The sequence below is a fragment of the Loxodonta africana genome, chromosome 19 (assembly GCF_030014295.1).
Source record: "Loxodonta africana isolate mLoxAfr1 chromosome 19, mLoxAfr1.hap2, whole genome shotgun sequence".
Lineage (NCBI taxonomy): Eukaryota > Metazoa > Chordata > Mammalia > Proboscidea > Elephantidae > Loxodonta > Loxodonta africana.
Genome location: NC_087360.1, coordinates 43813663 through 43834424, shown reverse-complemented (window position 1 = coordinate 43834424; position 20762 = coordinate 43813663). Strand labels below are relative to the sequence as shown.

Below are 20762 nucleotides of genomic sequence, written 5' to 3'. Positions count from 1 at the left end.
GAGGCTAAGTGTTTCACTCAGGGTAAAAATATCGGTTAGTGGCAGACTCAGGACCAGAATGCACAGTTCTTGATGCCTCTTCAGGGAAGCCACACATGGGCGCTCATTGCTACCAATGGTATCCAAATAATGTTATGTTTATGTAGACCATACCAGAAACATCAGAATTATCTGGGGGCATTCATTAAAGTAAAGGTTCCTGCCCCTATCTAAGACTTACCCTAGTAGTGCAGTGGTTAAAAGCTGTATCTGCTAACCAAAAAAAGGTCAGCAGTTTGAATCCACCAGGCACTCCTCGGAAACCCTATGGGGCAGTTCTACTCTGTCCTATAGGGTCGCTGTGTGTTGGAATTGACTCAACAGCAGTGGGCGTTTTATCTAAGACTTAAGGGATTAGGAACTCTGAGGACTCAGCCATGGAAATCTGTATTTATAACAAGCATCTCCAGTGACTCTGTTATGTAATCAGGTTATGAGTCACAGCCCTAGACAAATTACTTAGAGCCTCTTTCTTCTCCTACCAAGAATCCGGTGAAAGGGCCAAGTAAGGACGGGGGAGAAGAGTAGGCGGTAGGGATAAAACCACCACCACCACCACCATGAATACAATCTTCGCTCTTACAAAACATACAATTTATTTGGGATTATAAACTAAATGTATTCATTCAAAAGAACTACAACATAGTGCAACTTCCTACCTTGCCCATGACCTATCACATTTAACATACCTGTCTTAGTTTGGGTTGCTCCGGAAGTAGACCCGGAGAAAAGGGGTTGAGAGCAAGGAGTTTACTATATGGGAGGTGCTGAAAATACAAGTGATAACGTGACGGGAAGGTGGCTGATAAAGGATACGTTATTGAGCCACATACCACTGTGGGCAATTGGCACTGATAAACACGGAGAAATAGTATAAGCATACATCTTAGAGTTATCCTACTGAAGCTACTGAAGGCTAAAGGATGTGAGATATTTATATAACAACTTCTGCATTTTGTGTAGCTTTGAGAAAACAAACTCTCAGGCAAAGTGAAACAGATACTGGCAGCTGGAATTCTGACAGAGCACAGTGAAGTGGAAAGACCCCAGAGATATGAGTGGGCCACCAACAGGGTCTGTCTGCTACAATGCTTCTAGAATGCCATTAGAGTTGTTTTCTTCTCTCACTGATACTTTAAACTTAAGTCTACAGAGAAGTTCTTAAAAAATTTTATTTAATGTTTTTGTTGTTGAGAATATACACAGGAGAACATATACCAATTCAACAATTTCTATATGTACAATTCAGTTACACTGATTACATTCTTCAAGTTTATCTGAACTGTTCCTATCTGTTATTGAACTATGTTACGGGAAATAACATAAACTAATTTTTTGCGCCATCAAGGCCAAAGTTATCTACGACTGTGTAATGAAATCTGTAAAAGATATAAATTGCTTGACAATTTGCTTTGCTCTTTCCAGAAAGAGAATGACTTTATTACCATATTTTTCTATAGTGTTTCCATTAGTCACTGAACATATATTTGTTCATACACATAGATACACACACATACTTGTCAGAGTCTGAGTGATTTTACTCTCAATCTTTACTTGAAAACCAGATGTTAACTATATGTTATTTTCCTTTTGAATTTTACTATCCTTTGTGGTTCTCGTATCAGAACAACTCTGGTTCTTCTCCTTATGTGAGTACTGTTAGCCAGTGTTACGGATTGAATCATGTTCCCCAAAAATGTGTGGCAACTTGGCTAAGCCATGATTCCTAGTACTGCGTGATTGTCCACCATTTTGTCATCTGATATGATTTTCCTATCTGTTGTTAATTCTACCTCTATGATATTAATGAGGCATGATAATGTTAATGAGGCAGAACTCAATCTGTAATATTAGGTTGTATCCTGACTCAATCTCTTTTGAGATATAAAACAGAGAAACAAGCACAGAGACAGGAGGACCTCATACCACCAAGAAAATAGTGCCAGGAGCTGTGGTCCTTGTGCTGAGAAGCTCCTAGACCAGGGGAAGATTGATGATAAGCACCTTCTTCTAGAGTCAATAGAGAGAGAAAGCCTTCTCCTGGAGCTGGCGCCCGGAATTTGGACCTGTAGCCTATTAGACTATGAGAGGATAAATTTCTCTTTGTTAAAGCCATCCACTTGTGGTATTTCTGTTATAGCAGCACTAGATAACAAAGACAACCAGTGATAGGCTACGCCAAAAAAGACTGAAAACAGTGCTTAATTACAATGTACATACCAACTGAAAACAAATGAGCAATTATGTTTAACAGGAGAATATTCCCAGCTCCCTTAGGACGAGGTTAAAAATGATTAAAGACAAATCATAGAAAATTTCAAAGCTTTGCCTAGTCTTAAATTGGCAATGTAATTTTCTTTCCCCATAACATTACAGCAGGGCACGTCTATCTTCTATGATAAAGTCTAGTCTCTGCACTCTCATCCCTCCTGGTTTGGAGAAGCACATTTACCATTCCAAACACTCACAATGTCACTGTATTTTATTCACCACTCCCTTCTAATGAAATACTCCCACATACACATGCAAGTCATTTCGCTCACAATGCACTGGTAATGGAATGCTTCTGAGCCTTTCTCAGGGACCAATAATTTATAGCCATCAGGAGAGTTAAGATGAAATCAGGTGCACAAATTCCTGAATGTCACATAATTTTACAGTGAGCTACAAGAGAATCTAGTTTTAAATTGCATTTGGCTTATAGTTCAGGTTGGGGTACAGGTATAGGAATTAATTCAGTAAAAAGAGTACCCCTTTATTTAACAACAATATCTATTACAAGAAGGAAATGCCTTATTCAGATGAATCATTTTAAGGATCTTTAAACTCCTTATTTAGTTTTCAATTGTGAAACTTATGAGAGGAAGAAGGATTTGGAGGATTAAGGAGTGGCTTGGATGAACTTTACAGCTCTTAACTTTCTTTCGCCTCTGATATTTTTAGTATAAAATTGACTAGATAAAAAGAGTTTTTAACATTTTTGTACCTTTGGTTCCTAAGTAAACTATCTAAATACTGATTTGAGAATGGAATTACTGTGGAGATACCCTAATGTCAAAAATATAATACCCTTAAAAAAGAAAAATAATTTAAATAATTTATTTTAGATCTAGTCAGTTGATGATTAAAGTCATATATAATACAACCCCAAAGCCTGAATTCCTAGAACTGTGTTCTTTTTTTTATAACCTAGATGACTGCCCATTCTAGACCAAGAAAAGGCTAGAACAGAATCACAGGTCATAGTTTGGAAGGTCCTCTACTGTAATTTATCTAGGAACACATGCCTCTTCCACCTTCCAAGAGGTTAAAAGTTAAACCCTTGCTCCTTAGTCTATTCTCCACAAGGTGGCCAGTGTTCTAATCAAACGATGACAACCTCTGCCCTCCTAGCCCTGACAACCTTCCATGTCCTCTAGAATAATGCCCTAACTTCTGATGAAGCCTACCTGATATGACTCCTGACAGAAGCAGGGGTTTAAAACCTACATGTTTGAATATTTTAAAGGTATTAAGAAAAAAAAAAAGTTTATTCATTCCAGTCATAGAGTCAGTAGAGCTTGAAAATGAGCTGGATTGAGCTCTAATTAGCATCACCTTTGAAACTACCGTCACAATTCTAACAGTAATAATTTTCTTTCTGTGGTGATAAAATGTATTTGCAGCATAAGTACTTAGATTTGTACATATGAGCCTACTGGATCTGAATCTGAGCACTAAGATTCCCTTAAAATCTCTTAAAAACAATAATCACCAAGTACGGAAGACCCTAGCATGGATCTTGAAATTTTTCAGATAGAAAATGTACGGGGAAAAAAAAAAAAAAGAGCTCATTAGTCACATTATTACAGGGTGTCTTCAGCATAACACAACATGGCTTTCTACTGGGTATAAATATCATTACCTTGTCCAAGTAAGCATTTCCATCCTTTAGGGACCAGCTAGGAAGATTAGATAGCCTGGGACTGAAAAAAAAAAGATTAATAAATTATCCTAAATAAATTATAATCCTCAGTGATTTCACGGTGACTGTACTGTCTCCATTTTTTTTTTTTTTAGTTTAGTACTGTCTCCATTAGGTTGAAAACAGTTTGAAATTACTGGCAGCAATGCTCACCCAAAATATTGATCGAAAGATGAAAAATTATCAAGCTTAAGAATTATGTGGCAATAAAGTATTAGAAGGACAAATAGTTTAGCACAGAATTGGGAAAATAAATAGAATGTTGTGTAGAGTAGTAAAGAAAAAAGAAATATGAGATACTAGAACATTTTATGATTTTTCAATCACTGTCTAAGACTTCACCTTATTTGCTTGACAACAACCTTGAAGGGCTGGCAGAATAGGTAGCATTATATTACAGATGAGAAAACAGACTCTGAAAGGTTAGGTGTTCTGACAAGAACACCTATCTAGTATGATGTTCACTATCTACCAGTCAGAATTCACTGAGCATAAAAATACCTGAATTCTAGTGAAATTCATATTTTGGATTCACTGCTTATAAGTGGGTTAGTCACTTATCACTGGTGGCCTGAGTTTCCAGTTCTGAAAAAGAAGCTAGTTTTCCCAAGTGTTGCAAAATGACACCATGTATCTAGCTGAATAATTTCTAGAAGGTGGAGTTAAGTTTACGTATACTTTACATTAAAAAAAAAGTGTGGATTCAGAAATTATACACTTGGTAATCTCAGGATTTAGCTGTATACTATTATTAGTTGACCAGAATAATTATACTGGGGGCAGAAAATGTAAATAATTCAGTAGGGGAAAAATACGTTAATTAAAAAGAAGCATAATGACCAAGAAGAAATGTGATGAAAAAGTACAAGCTGGAAGGTAAAGATTTTAGAACTTCACAACGAAATTATAATCTGTGAAATAAAATTTAAGGACAAAATAGAGTTCGTGACTAAAAGAACTCTATAGTCACAAATCGAATATTAGTATATGTCCTCATCCTCTTCCCAAAATAATCAAATTCTGACTTTGTAATTAGGTGATAGGTATGAAAGTCAATTAGAAACATAAATATGTAAATATTTGTCAATCTTCTAAGAGAGGTTAAAAACCTGAATAAAATATATACGATAACTAATTTCAGAAAAAAAGTGAGAACTTTTTATTTTTGACATATTCCAAACTTAAGTTGCAAGCAGGGTATATAAACTACCATACACCCTTTACCTAGATTTACCAACTATTTACATTTTGCCTTTAGTGATGAAAAAGTGAGAATTTTAACTCTCATACTTGAGAATGGAAAGCAATAACTGGGAGAATCAAATTTGGTTGGTTTAAATTACACCTGATGTAACATTTTTTGTTGTTGTTTCCTGGGAGTTTTCTATTCTAACCTCTGGGGAGGGGGGAGTCCTATTAGCTACTTTAATTTCCATTCATCTCATTTAATAGTCACATATAAGCCTTTACTTTTAGACTTTTTACTTCTTGAAAAAATGTATTTACTATCAAGCCAGATTAAAAAACCAAGCATTCTAATAAAACCGTAATGACATGTCAATGTGGGTACTGTTCTCATTTCATGCATGTTAACTCTCTAAAACAAGGTTGTAAATATCCCACTTTACAAAGAAAACTAGATCAAAGGACATGCATTCAGTGTGCTTCCCACCGGACAGAAATAAATCAACTTTGAAAATACAGCTGACTGATCCATTTAGTTGTCTCCAACAAATGATGAGAAATGCTACTTCTGCTTATCAGAATTCTTTTAAAAAAGCAAAATTTTCAGTTATTGTGATTTGAACTCTTGACAAATACTTTTTGTAACATCAAAGCCTTCTATTAAACACCTATTTTTATTTTGGATTTGAGAAATTGCTAGCAGACTGAATGTTCAAAGGGGAGCATGACCATATAACAATTATGGTAAAGATGTGGGGCCATGTAAACAGGTCATCAAATGGCAAAGGCATGCTAACTATACAGATCAATATTGAGTTTCACTGAGTTAATGACTAAACCATAAAGAGTAAATCTGAAGCTATTATTACTTTGCTCTTACTGATTTTAAAAGCTGACTTTGTATGTAAACAGGAGACAGAAGTTCTCTCCACCAAAATCTATTTTAAATAAAATATGGAAGATGAAGATACTAGAAAAATTATGATTTTAGATGAGCACATCTATCAATCTACTATTTAACAACCATTTCTTGGGTGGGGGGGGGGAGAATGTCATTTAAAAATTTTGTGGCCAAGAAGAACATATCTATGTAAGATCTAATTGTCTGGGTAATATTTATTTTTTGAATAAGTAAAATAGCCCCATGGTTCAAAACTGAAAAAAAGTAAACAAACAACCTAAGGCATTTTAAAGTAGTCTATCATTTAGAAAAAAATACTAAAAGGTAGAATGAACAAGATGATATGTAATCAATTTTTTTCTTCATACTTTTCGTTTTTCCCATTTTATACTTTGAAATGTATTACTGTTATAATCAGAAAATAGAAAAGCCATGAGAACACTCATTCATTTAAAAATATTTATATAAAAAATAAATATTAAAAATCTTTAGCAAGTGGAATCATCAGAAAACAAACTCTGTACAAAGTATGCAAACTGCTGGCATATGAAAGTAAATACAACAATCTCTGCCTAATAGGAATCACAGTATAGGATAGGGAAATAGTAAAGAGCAATTACAATAGAATAGAATAAGACCTCCGACAGGGGTATGCAGAAGGTGTTATGGGTTCACACAGAAAGGGCACTTGTGACAGTTTGCAGTGGGGTGAGAGAGCAAGGAGTAGGAGTTGGGAGGAGAAAATGCAACAGGTCTTCCAGAAAGAGGTAACAGGGAACAGCCTCATCATTTGGTGTAGTGCTGTAGGGTGCTCATCTTCACTGATTGACTTGTGAAACTTTATTTATGTGTCAAGTACTCAGCTAGATGCTGGTGATATGATCATGAGCATAATACACCTATCCCCTAAGGAGGCTGGAAAGGCAGATAAATCAACTAATCACACAAACAGAGAAGCTGTCAAAAACGATGAAGCAGTATAACACTAAGTACTACAAAAGTCCCATAACGAACGGCTAGTCCAGGTGGAATCAAAAGACTTCCCTGAGGATATGATGACTAAGCTGAGATCTAGACAGCAGGAGAATGAAGGGGAAAACTCCAGTGAAGGGGCAGGATTTGGAGGGAATAGAGAAAAAAGACAGCTACAAGCATAACGATTTCCGGTAGTCATTCTCATCACTGTTTGGCAGGGGTATCTTACATAAAAGGTTATTTAAATGAAACTTCAAGAAGAGTCCCACAGACTACTCCCTAAGCCCTACCAATCCAATTACACTGCCACCTATAGAGAAACTGTGGAGCCATAAATGAATCTGAGGAATTAGCTCCTGTTAAGCAGGCTAAGTGAAAGATGGGGCAGGGAAGAGGGAGAAAAGCCTTCCAGGCTGAATAAAAAACGTGTGGCTGCTCTGAGAGGAGACCTGAGATTTCTTTGAGTCCCTGAAAGAAAACAAAGAGCAAGAGGCAGAGTATAAAGGAGATATTAGAGGAGAGGGCATGACCACCACTGTACCAAGATGAAGACTTTGGTATTTATCCTAAGAGCAATAAAAAACCACTGAAAGGTTTTAAACAGGTTAGAAACAAGATTAGATTTGTATTTCTGAAAGATGACTTTGGGGAAAATCAACATCATATACTTTCTGATATTACAAAATCATCATTTCTGTGGCATTCCTACCCAAAATAATAAGCTCAACCTAATCATAAGGAAGGAGACCTTGGGTGGTGCAAACAGTTAACATGCTTGGCTGATAACTGAAAGGTTGTAGGTTTGAGTTCACGCAAAGATGCCTCAAAAGAAAAGCCTGGGGACCTAGTTTTGAAAATCGGCCTCTGAAAACCCTATGGAGCACAATTCTACTCTGATGCATGTGGAGCTGCCATGAGTTGTAATTGACTCAACAGCAAATGGAATCATCAGGGAACAGCAACAAACTCAAATTGAGGGACATTATATAACTGGCTTACATTTTTAAAAACATTCAAGGTCATGAAAGACAGACTGAGGAACTTTTCCAGATTAAAGGAGACAAAAGACATGACTAACTCCAGTGATTGATCTAGACTGGATTTCAGACCAGATGTCTTTATTAAATTTTTTTTTTTGCTATAAAGGACACTATAGGGACAATTGGTGCAATATGAATAATGCATGCAGATTAGATACTGGTATAATATCATTGTCAATTTCCTGATTTTGATAACTGTACTGTGGTTATGTAAAAGAATGTCCATGCTAGGCAATATGCACTCAAGCACAGGATTGCCATGAGTTGGAATTGATTCAATGGCACACAACAACAAATATGGAGCATCATGTCTGCATCTGTGTTGGTTAAGGCTGTGTGTCAACTTGGCTGGGCCATGATTCTCAGTGGTTTGGCAGTCATATGATGTTGTGACCACTTCCGTAATGACATCTGATATAATGTGATCACCCTCCATGATGGAATCGGATTTAAGTAGCTAATCAGTTGAAAGAGTTTCCTTGGATCTGCGGCCTGCATTAAATATAAGTGGACATTCTGGCAAGGTTATCGGGCTTTTGCTCGTGCTGGATCCTGCAGCTGGCTCCTGTTCATCTGACCTTCAGTTCTTGGGACTTGAGCTAGCAGCTTCCCTGCAGTCTTGCCTGCCAGTCTTGAACTTCGTCAATCTGCACAATCTGTGATCAAGAGCTCTGCTTTCTGACCTGCAGAGTTTGCATTTGCCAGCCCCTGCAGCTACATGAATCGGGAGAAGCCTCTATCTGGACCCACGGACTTCGGATGTTTCAGCCTATACAACTGCGTGAGCCATTTCCTTGCTATAAATCTCTATGTATATTTATATGCTTTACTGGTTTTGCTTCTCTAGAAAACCCAGCCTAAGACATTTGGTACCAAGAGTGGTTCTAGAGAAACAAAATTATAAGGATGAGTTTTCTAAATTGGTTCTCAAGTCTTGTTAGCTTAAAGATGATGACTCTGCTTTCAGTAGTAAAGAAGGCACTACTAATCAATCCATGGCATGAGGTGGCAATATAAATACGCAAAGTATTACCACCAATACATCAGGTATCAGTGAAAGGTGATGCTCTGGGTGACTGCATGTGTGATATCTTTCTACAATTTTGTCATAACTAGAAGTATAAGGAAGTTGGTTGGTTGGTTCTTCTTTTGCTAGACAAAGTGGTAAAAGAATGAGATGAGCTCAGGGCTTCAGAGTCAAAACTCAAGTGCTACATAAACGGCCTCAAAGTTTTCACTTGTACACCGAAAGTATGTCTTGTTTTTTGTAGTAACAGAGCTGATATTGCTGAAAACCAAACCTAGAGTCTTATCGTAGGAGTGACTGAATTAAAATGCCAACTCAAATGCCAACCTCAAGAGGTGTCTAAACTTAAAGTGAGGGTATTGATTAGGAAGAAATGAGATCCTGAAACTTAGGATGGGGACATATGGGCAGATAATCAGGAAGCTGGAGACAGTGAGTCCTGAAATCCCATTTATTCAATCCTGCAAACAGAACTAGTCCCTTCACTCCCATCTGAAGAGATTACTCCACATTTTTCTGCTAAACCACCTCCCCAGTAAAACCGTTAGCCCCTCTACTCCCATTTAATGAGATTAATCCAGCTGTCTCTGAAGAGCCCTTGTCTGAGTCATTGCCTGGGGCATTGCCTGAGGCAGATGCTTTACAAGACAATGCTGAATGTTCTCAAAACAGTTCCCCACTACCTATTTGGCTTCTAGGCCTGTAACTACACTTAAGTCCCAGTAAGCCCCAAAAGGTGAAGTACAAAGTGTGATCTAGGAGGAGGTATACTACACTTCAAAAAGAACTGCTTGACTTTTCCAATATGTACAAACAGAAACCTGGGGAATATGAGTGGGGATGTCTATTAAGGGTGTGGGATAATGATGCAAGGAACATAAAGACGAATCAGTCTAAGTTTTTGATATGAGCCCACTAAACACAGATTCCTCAATGTTTCAGATCGAAAAGTTTGGAAAGGATTTAACAGTTTATTTGGTTGGGTTGCTGAAGCATGGATTACGGGGTGCCCCACATGAAATCAAGTTGAAGTACCAGACCTGGTACTTCTGTAGCAGAAGGTATCCAAAGACTTAGGGAAACTGGAATGCCAGAGTGGATTTATCAGGTTAGACCCACAAACCTACACACAGAGTACCCAGAGGACACACCTTTTACCATAACTGTGAAGAACAAATTTGTGAAGGGAGCCCCAGCATCCTTGAAGACTGCTGTGATTGCTATTTTATGTGTAACTCAGATTTGACAGTGGAAACAGCCCTAACTGAATAAAGACACCTATCTGCAATGGCACTGATTGGATCCTGCGGTAGTAGGGGCCAAGCGGTGGCACACAATCGACAAAGACAAGGTGGGTGTGGTTACCATAATAAGACAGCAGAGTCAAAGCAGTAATCACAACAGTCTGACTCGTATGGACTGAGAACGTTGGCTACTTAGTCATGGTGTCCCTGATTAAATAGTCAGGAAATCTAGTATTTCCTTGATCTGCACACGCAGGTGAATTCTAGGTCAACTGAACAGCAGTCTAACACAAACCAGCAGAACGGAAAATCACAGCCCCAAAAACAATTCCCAGACTTGAGCGAGTTTAAAAACTCACAACCCCTTGAATGAAGGGGAGGCCAGGACCCCTTGAGGAAGGACTCCAACACATTGCAAAAACATTTATACTGTTAACCTTTCTCCCAGCCTTCTCCAAAGGGATCTACGACCTTTTACGAGAGTGACTGTTCACTGGCAAAAAGGAAATAATCAGACTTTTCGGGGATGACTGGATACCGGCTCTGAACTGATACTAATTCCAGGAGACCCAAAATGTCACTGTGGCCTACCAATTAGAGTGGGAGCATATGAAGGTCAGGTTATTAATGGAGTCTTAGCTCATGCCCATCTCACAGTAGGTCCAGCAGGTCCCCAAACCCATCCTGTAACGATTTCCCCAGTTCCAGGATGCATACTTGGAATAGATACTCTCAGCAACTGGCAGAATCACCACACTGGATCTCTGACAAATGCAGTAACAGCCATTACGTTAGGAAAGCTAAGTGGAAGCCATTAGAACCGACCCTACCTAGGAAAAGAGTGAACCAAAATCAACACCACATTTCTTCAGAAATACGGCATTGTGGAGACTGCTGCCAGCATCGAGAACTTTAAGGATGCAGGGGTAATGATTCCCACCACGACCCCATTCAAGTTGCCTACTTGGCCTGTGCAAAAAACAGATGGATTTTGGAGAATGACAGTGGGTTATCTAAACCTTAACTAGGTGTTGACTCCAATTACAGCTGCTGTTCCAGATATAGTTTCATTGCTTGAGCAAATTAATGGATCTCACGGTACCTGGTATGCAGCTATTGATTTGGCTAATGTCTTTTTCTCCATATCTGTTTTAAAGGACCATCAGAAAAGGTTTGCTTTTAGCTGGCAAGGCCAGCAATACACTTTCAGTTGCCTACCTCAGGGCTACATCAACTCTTTAGCTCTATGTCATAATTTTGTCCTCAGGGACCTTCATCACCTTGCCCTTCCACAAGACATCACACTGGTCCATTATATTGATGACTTTATGCTGATTGGACCTAGTAAGGAAGAAGTGTCAATGACTTTGGACTTATTGGTAAAACATTTGCGTGCTAGAGGGTGGAAATTAATCCCACAAAAATTTAGGTGCCTTCTATCCCAGGGAAATTTCTAGGGATCCAGTGGTACAGGGCATGTCAAGATACTCCTTCTAAAGTGAAGGAAAAGTTATTGCATCCAGCCCCTCCCACAACTAAAAAGTAGGCACAACACCTAGTTGGCCTCTTTGGATTTTGGAGGCAACATATTCCTCATTTGGGTGTGGTACTCCAGCCTATTTATCAAGCGACTCAAAAAACTGCTAGTTTTGAGTGGAGCCCAGAACAAGAGAAGGCTGTGCAACAGGTTCAAGCTGCTGTGCAAGCCATTCTGCCCCTTGGGCCATATGATCTGGTTGATCCAATGGTGCTTGAAGTGTCAGTGGCAGATAGAGATGCTATCTGGAATCTTTGGCAGGCCCCTATTGGTGACTCATGGCGCAGACTCTTAGGATTTTGGAGCAATGCCCTGCCATCCTCTGCAGAAAACTACTCTTCTTTTGAGAAACAGCTTTTGACTTGTTACTGGGCCTTAGTAGAGACTGAATGCTTAACCATGGGATGCCAAGTCACCTTGCAGCCTGAGATGTCTATCATGAACTGGGTGTTGTCTGACCCATAGAGTCATAAAGTTGGACATGCAAAACAGCGCCCCATCATTAAATGGAAGTTGTATATACAAAATTGGGCCTGAAGGCACAAGTTAGTTGCATGAGGAAGCATCCAAATTCCCACCATCTCCACTCCTGTCACATTACCTTTTATCTCCCAGTCTGCACCTATGGACTCATGGGGAGTTCTTTATGATCAGCTGACTGAGGAAGAGACAACTCGTGCCTGGTGTACAGACGATTCTGTGTGATATGCAGGCACAACTTGAAAGTGACAGTGGCAGCACTACAACCCTTTTCTGGGACCTACCTGAAGGACAGTAAACCAAACCAAACCCATTACCATTGAGTCGATTCCGACTCATAGCGACCCTATAGGACAGATTAGAACTGCCCCATAGAGTTTCCAAGGAGCACCCGGTGGATTCAAACTGCCAACCTTTTGGCTAGCAGCTATAGCAAGCACTTAACTACTATACCACCAGGGCTTCCTGAAGGACAGTGTTGAAGGGAAATCCTCCCAATGGGCAGAACTTTGAGTAGTCCACCTGGTTGTTTACTTTGCTTAGAAGGAGAAATGGCCAGGTGTGTGACTCTATACTGATTCATGGGCTGTGGTCAATGGTTTGGCTGGATGGTCAGGGACTTGGAAGGAACATGATTGGAAAAAGAGACAAGGGGGTATGGGGAAGAGGTATGTGGACAGACCTCTCTGAATGGGCCAAAGAAGTGAAGACATTTGTGCCCCACGTGAATACTCAGCAAAGGGTAACCTCAGCAGAGGAGAATTTTAACATTCAAGTGGATAGGATGACATGTTCTAGGGAACCAGGTCACCCTCTTTCCCCAGCTACTCCAGTCATTGCTCAAAGGGCTCATGAACAAAGTGGCCATGGTGACAGGGATAGAGGTTATACGTGGGCTCACCAACAGGAACTTCTACTCACCAAGGCCAACGTGGCTACAGCCACTGCTGAGTGCTCAATTGACCAGCAGCAGAGATCAACACTGAGTCCCTGATACAGTACCATCCCTCTAGGTGAACAGCCAGCAACCTGGTGGCAAGTAGATTACATTGGACCACTTCCATCACGGAAAGGGCAGTGTTTTGTTCTTACTGGAACAGACACTCTGGATATGGATTTGCCTACACCTGCATGTAATGCTTCTGCCAAAACTACCGTTTGTGGACTTATAGAATGCCATATCCACCATCGTGGTATCCCACATAGCATCATCTTGGATAAAGGGACCACTTCCACATGGAAAGGCCAGCGTTTTGTTCTTACTGCAACAGACACTCCGGATATGGATTTGCCTGTCCTGCATGTAACGCTTCTGCCAAAACTACCATCTGCGGACTTACAAAATGTCTTATCGCCGTCATGGTATCCCACACAACATTGTCTTGGATAAAGGGACTCACTGCACAGCAAATGAAGTGCAGCAATGGGTTCATGTGCATGGAATTAACTGGTCTTACCGTGTTCCCATCATCCTGAAGCAGCAGATATGACAGAATGATGGACTGGCCTTCTGCAAACAAAATTATGGTGCCAGCTAGGTTGCAATACCTTGCAGGGTTAGGGCAATGTTCTCCAGGAGGCTGTATATGCTCTAAACGAGCATCCAATATGTGGTGCTGTCTCTCCCATAGCCAGGATTCATAGGTCTAGGAATCAAGGGATGGAAATGGGAGTGGCACCACTCATTATTAACCCTAGTGACCCATCTGCAAGATTTTTGATTCCTGTCCCCACAAACTTATTCTCTGTGGGTCTAGAGGTCTTAGTTCCAAAGGAAGGAGTGCTCTCACTTAGAGACACGGCACAGATTCCACTGACCTGGAAGCTAATAATGCCACCTGGCCACTTTGGGCTCCTTATGCCTCTGGATCAATAGGCAAAGAAAGGAGCTACTATACTGGCTGGTGCAACTGATCCTGTTTAAAAAAAAAAAAAAAAAGATCCTGTTTAGCAAGAGAAAATTGGATTGATATTACACAGTGGAGGTAAAGAATAGTATGTCTGGAATGCAGGCGATCCCTTAGGACATCTCTTAGTGCTACCATGCCCCGTGATTAAAATCAATGGAAAACTACAGCAACCCAATTCCAACATGACTACTAATGGTCCAGACCCTTCAGGAATGAAGGTCTGGGTTACCTCACCAGGCAGAGAACCATGATCAGCTGAGGTACTTGCTGAGGGCAAAGGGAACATGGAATGGGTAGTGAAAGAGGGTAGTTCTAAATAGCAGTTATGGCTGGCCACGTAACCAGTTGCAGAAACAAGGACTGTAATTGCTATGAGTACTTCTGCTTTGTGTGTGTGCATCAAATATTTTTTGTCTTCTTCACTTATAAAATATAAGGTGTAAACAGGGCTAGTGTATTCTTTGTTGTATGTGTGTTCATCGTATCATGTTAGGCACAAGTACAACTTCACAATTCGCTTTTATTCAGAGATTATGTATGGTTTAAGGAGATGTGCACAAATGCCAATTTGACAACGGGTGGATTGTGTTGGTTAAGGTTGTGTGTCAACTTGGCTGGGCCATGATTCTCAGTGGTTGGGCAGTCATATGATATTGTGACCACTTCCATAATGAGGTTTGATATAATGTGATCACCTCCATGATGGCATCTACTGTGAGTAGCCAATACGTTGAAAGGGAGTTTCCTTGGGTGTGTGGCCTGCACCAAATACAAGCAGACATTCTGGCAATGCTTGTGGGCATTTTCTTGTGCTGGATCCTGCAGTTGGCTCCCGTTCACCTGACCTATACTTGCTGGGACTTGAGTTAGCAGCTTACCTGCAGTCTTGCTTGTCAGTCTCGGGATTCATCAATCGTTGCAGCCTATGAGCAAGAGCCCTGCTCTCTGACCTGCCAATCTTGGGTTTGCCAGCCCCTGCAGCTATGTGAATCAGGAGAAGCCTCTCCCTTGACCCACGGACTTGGGACATTTTGGCCTCTACAACCACGTGGGCCATTTCCTTGATATAAATCGCTCTCTCTATAGGTATATATACAAATCTTTATAAGTATATAATGTAAATATATATGTAAATCTCTCTCTTTTTATGTGTATATATACATATGCTTTACTGGTTTTGCTTCTCCAAAAGAGTCCAGTCTAAGACAGCATCTTACTCTCAAATGGTTCAGAAAAAAAATCATATGTACGAATTGAAAGAGAAAATGATAAAGCAAACGTTAAAAACTGGTAAGGGTAATTAGGAGTTGTTTGTACTATTCTTTTAAACTTACTGTAAATATGAAGTTATTTCAAAAAAAAAAGACGCTGGATTCAGAGAAGGGGCAAGATCAGAATCAGAGAGATCAGTCAGGGGACTTTTGCAGGTATATCTGTAAAAGATGATAATGACTACAGCAGAAATGAAGAGCTACGACTAGGTTCTAGAGCTATTTAGTAGGTGAAAATAATAAGGCTTAGCAACAGACTGGATATGGGGGTTAGAGTGAGAGGGGCATATCTAGGTTAACTCCCAGTTTTCTGGCTTTTGTAACAGGATTCTGTTCTGTAAGACAGGGAACTGCGGGGGTCTAGGAGGGTCTGCTTACCTCTCCTGGACCAAGCCTGAAGATGAACTCAGTTTTAGGCATGTCAAGTTTCGAAGTACCTTTAAAGGCAAAACTTAAGAGGGAAACTGAGTAGGTATTTTGGAGATATAAATCTGGAATTCAGAAGAGAATTATTAGCTAAAGATACTCCTTTTTAAGTTATTATTTAAATAGTTATTGAAGCTATAAGCATTTATTAAAATCCTTGATAGAGACTGTAATAGCCAAATACTGAACTTGAAAAATCGTAATACGTGATGGCCAGTTAGAAGACGATGAATCTGTAAAGTAGATAGAAAAGATACAATCAGAGAACTAAGATGTAAAGTAGATAGAAAAGATAGAATCAGAGAAGTAAGAGGAAACACCAGGAATGTATCCTCAGAAAAGCCAGTACTGCTGGATGATCAAGTATTTGAGGACTGACAAATGCAAGTCATATTTAATGACATGGAAGTCATCTGTGACCTCAGTGAGGGCTGCTCTGGTGGTGTGGTATGAGCAGAATGCTGATTAGAGACAGCTTAGAAATGCTGAAAGAGAAAGAAGGGTTGAGAGAGGGTTAAAAATGTGCGTGTGTGTATTTTAGAATTTTAAGTTAGAAGTGATTGAGTATATTTAAATGGGAAGGGGTGAGACAAGATGGAAAGGCTCAAAATAAAGAAAAATTATAACTGATAGTGGTAGGACTCTGATCAGATGGGAAGGGATAGGATCCAGAGCAAGATAAAAGGATTCATTCATATAACACGCTACCACAGGCTAATAAGTGTTCTAGGTAGGCACTGGGGATACAATGGAGAACAAACAAAATCTCTGCTCTTATAAAACTTATATTTCAATGGAGAAGAAAGATAATAAGTAAACTATCTGTGTATATAACCAAAAGAAAAAACCTGTTGCTGTCAAGTTGATTCTGACTCATAGCGACCCTACAGGACAGAGTAGAACTGCCCCCACAGGGCTTCCGAAGAGCACCTGTTGGATTCGAACTGCCAACCTTCTGGTTAGCAGATGTAGTTCTTAACCACTATGCCACCAGGGTTATACACATGTACATATACATATAACGACAAGTACTACAAAGAAAAAAGTGATAGAGATGCGACAAAGATAAGAATAAAACAATAGAGAAGAACAGAGAATAATATTTTAGATGGGGAGGTCACAGAAGGCCTTGCTGATCAGGTGACACCGAAGCAGAGACTTACGTGTCATGGCGATACATGGAGAAATAATCTTCAAAGCAGAGGAAACAGAGCCTTGAGGCAGTTTTGTTTTAGAAATGCCAAGAGGGCTAGGGCTAGTGTAGATGAGGAGGAATGAACAAGAGAAGGAGTAGTTAGAAATGAGACAGAAATAGCCAGGAGCCAGTTCATGTAGGGCCCTGCCGTAAGACATAGGAATTTAGTCTAAGTGTAATGGGAAACCACTGGAGGGTTAAGACTAGGGGAGTGACTTGAATTTATTTATGTTTCAAAAGGGTCATTTTGCTGCTGGGTGGAGAACAGCCTATGCAAAGATAAGAGCAGACATAGGGAGACCAGTTAGGCGGCTAGTATCATAATCCAGATGATGGTGGTTTAGACTAGGGTGGCAGCAATAGAGGTGAGTGCAGAACCAAAGCATTTGCTGATGGATTGGGTGTACGGTATAAAAAGGAAGAGCTAAGGACATCTTCAAGGTTTCTGGCCTGAGCTGAGGAAGACATTTTTTACACAGAACTATTAGGTTTACCACTCATCCTACCGGTACAACTTCCCTCTGGGAGTAAAACAATGTCAAGGGGAAGGCAGCATGGAAGTAGATTACAGTACTGAGCCAGGGCTGTGAGAACAGAGAAAACAGGCAGAGAAAAGAACGAACAGGAAAGGGAAAACGCAGAGCTCGATCCAATTGAGATTTTGATCACCTAGAAAATCCATCACCTCACAGAGCAAGTCAGGCCCCCCTTTGTGCCCTCATAAAAAACCCCATTTCTGTTGATTTGATTCTGACTCATAGCAACCTATGAAAAAAAAAACAAACAAACCCAGTGCTGTCGAGTCGATTCTGACTCATAGCGACCCTACAGGACAGAGCAGAACTGCCCCATACAGTTTCCAAGGAGCGCCTGATGGATTTGAACTGCCAACCTTTTGGTTAGCAGCCGTAGTACTTAACCATTACACCACCAGTAAAAAGGTACCTTTTATTTTCCTTTTCTAGTAATTGTGTCAAGTATGTAGTTGTATTCTTATCACAAGTAGAATTAAATCTTCAACCGTGTAATGGCCTTCTCCCTAAAAGATCGTAAGATCCATGAGAGAAATTACATGTTCACGTTTGTATCCTCTGGTTAAGCAGTGTAGATTCTTAATAAATACCAAATGAATGAATGTTCTAATCTTTGAGAGGAAACGGACAATAATATCAGGTTATTTTAATTAAAAATAATCTGTAAGGCATTTTTGTTAAGAAATGTCTGTGATGCCTAGAGCTCCTGAATGATGCAGATAAATTATTTTTATTCTTTTGCATAATATGTATAAAACCAAAACCAAAACCAAACCCAGTATAAAATGGTAAAAATATTATTAAGCGTTGGGTATAATTTTAACTGAATTCCATCAGCTTTGGATAAAATGTAATCTAGACTTATCTCTGACCTTTTCCCTACCAAATTATTATTTCCCTAAGAATCAATGGTTGATTTTAATAATTTTTCTAGGTAATTCACAGGGTTATCACTATGAATAATCATTGCATAAAGTGATGCCTTCAGGAGTGACTTAGCTATATTAGATGGTTAACTCAGCTTGCTATGCTTCTGAGCTCTTAAATCTGCTTTAGATAACTTTTCTATCTCCTCTCTTGTACATATCGCTTTTTCCTACTGTGACTGTATCTGCTTCTAAAAGTTAACCACTTCTCTTTTAAACTGCTGCTTTTAAATAGCAGCAAGCTATGGAACCAATTCATAAGACAATGGTTTAGTAAGAGTAAACAGTGCTGATTTTGGGCCTGGAATAATCTACTTGTTCTAAGACATGGTCTTTGGCTACATCTATGATTCTACATCTGAAGTCAACTAGTACAAAAATACTGCAAAGATAACTAAAAGAACTGTCAGACTCTATGATGTTAAGTCTCTGCAAAGGCAGTTAAATGATTCTAAAATTCAATTCTTGGGCTCATCAGTTGACCATTTATTAGCCCTTATATGAATTAGCAAGAAAAATGAAATATATATGACCTCACACTGAGCAGTTGCAGGAACACTTTACAGCAACTTAGAATAAGTTATAATAAAGAAGTCAGTAAATCAACAGAATACTTTCCACCAACCCAGCCAAAGGAAACTATTTTGATAAAGAATATTTTTAAGAGAACAAAGTATACTATGACAACATTCAAGGTACTGGTAATCTTTATACTAATAGGTATCATTTTCAAAAAACTAAAGCTCATTTTGTCTTGGGATGCATCAGTACATACCTTTGAACAAGTGGCAAGGGAAGGAAATTGAGGGTGGAAGTCATGTCCAGTCCACAGTCCAACATAATCGTGGTTGACTTGAATTTGAGTATATTGCATGGTAAGGTTGGGTGCCCTGACAGGCAATACTGAAAAAAAATCAAATCGCTTTTTTCAATAATCAATTACAGACAAAGCTTAAAAAGTAATTTAAGTAAAAGTGATAATCTTCTCTCATAAGAACAGTGTGCAAGTTCAGGTAACTTTCTATGGCTTCCTCCCTTTTACTGCTCCCTAATAGTTTAAAATACTCAAAAGTCTCAGATCACACCCAACTCTTCGTAGAAGTAATTCTTCTGAGATGTAATTAAACAGCCTGAAACTGAAGTCAAGTATTTGATGAATGACTTTGGTTCTGAAAGACAGTATAAAATTATTTAGAGCACAGTTTATTTATTTTTTATGCCTTTTTAAACTGTGGTAAAGGTACAGGTAACAAAACATTTGTCATTTCAACAATCTGTATGTGTACAGCTCAGTGCCATTAGTTATGTTTATCAAGTTGTTCAACCATCATTCTTAACTGTTTCCGAATTTTCACATTACCCTTAACAGAAGTGCAGTGTCCCCTAGGCATTGTGTCTTCCTTTTCTTCTCCCTCCACTCCACCCTGGTAACCAGTAATAAACTTTGATTAGAGCAGGGGTTTTGGCATAAGATTGCCTGAGCCCAGACTCTGGTCCTGCAAGTTATTAATGTATGATTTTGGGAAAGTTACCTAACTTTGCGAAGACTCAGATCCCTCATCTGTAAGATGTAATAATAAAACCTTCCCTCACAGAGCTGTTGTGAGGACTAAATGGATTAATACAGTGCCTGTATCTACTCATCGTTGGTTGGTGCAGTTACAGAATCATTAAGGGTCTAGAGAGGTCACCTATGTTTGGCAGGGATAATGTAAAGGATTTTACAGAAATTATATTCTATAGTGGCATTCACTAATGAAGAACTAGACATCAGGATTAGAGGAAAACTCATTAACAACCTGCGTTATGCAAATGACATAACCTTGCTTATTAAAAGTGAATAGGACTTGGAGCACTTACTAATGAAGACCAAAGATCACAGCCTTCAGTATAGATTATACCTCAACATAAAGAAAACAAAAATTCTCACAAGTGGACCAACAAGCAACATCATAATAAACAGAGAAAAGATTGAGGTTGTCAAGGATTTTATTTTACTTGGATCTACAGTCAACACTCATGGAAACAGCAGTCAAGAAATGAACAGACACTCTTGGATCAAGTAGACACATAAGACTATGCGTGCAGCTCCTGTCTGGAGGGGAGGTG

The 20762-nt window shown here is 39.3% G+C and overlaps 1 protein-coding gene across 7 annotated transcripts in view; it reads right to left on the bottom strand.

Annotated features, from left to right (window-relative positions):
• Positions 1-20762, bottom strand: part of INTS9 (integrator complex subunit 9) — a 166014-nt gene that overhangs the window by 120429 nt on the left and 24823 nt on the right. For 3 of the 7 annotated variants that reach the window (XM_064271902.1, XM_010592337.3, XM_064271904.1), the window contains exons 2-3: positions 19429-19556; positions 3944-4004 (exon numbers count right to left, since the gene is read on the bottom strand). In XM_064271902.1, coding sequence (XP_064127972.1) covers positions 3944-4004; positions 19429-19556 — 189 coding nt within the window. Of the gene's footprint in view, positions 1-3943; positions 4005-19428; positions 19557-20762 lie in introns of those variants that run through there. The other 4 variants (XM_064271905.1, XM_064271903.1, XM_064271906.1 and 1 more) reach the window with 3 other exon arrangements.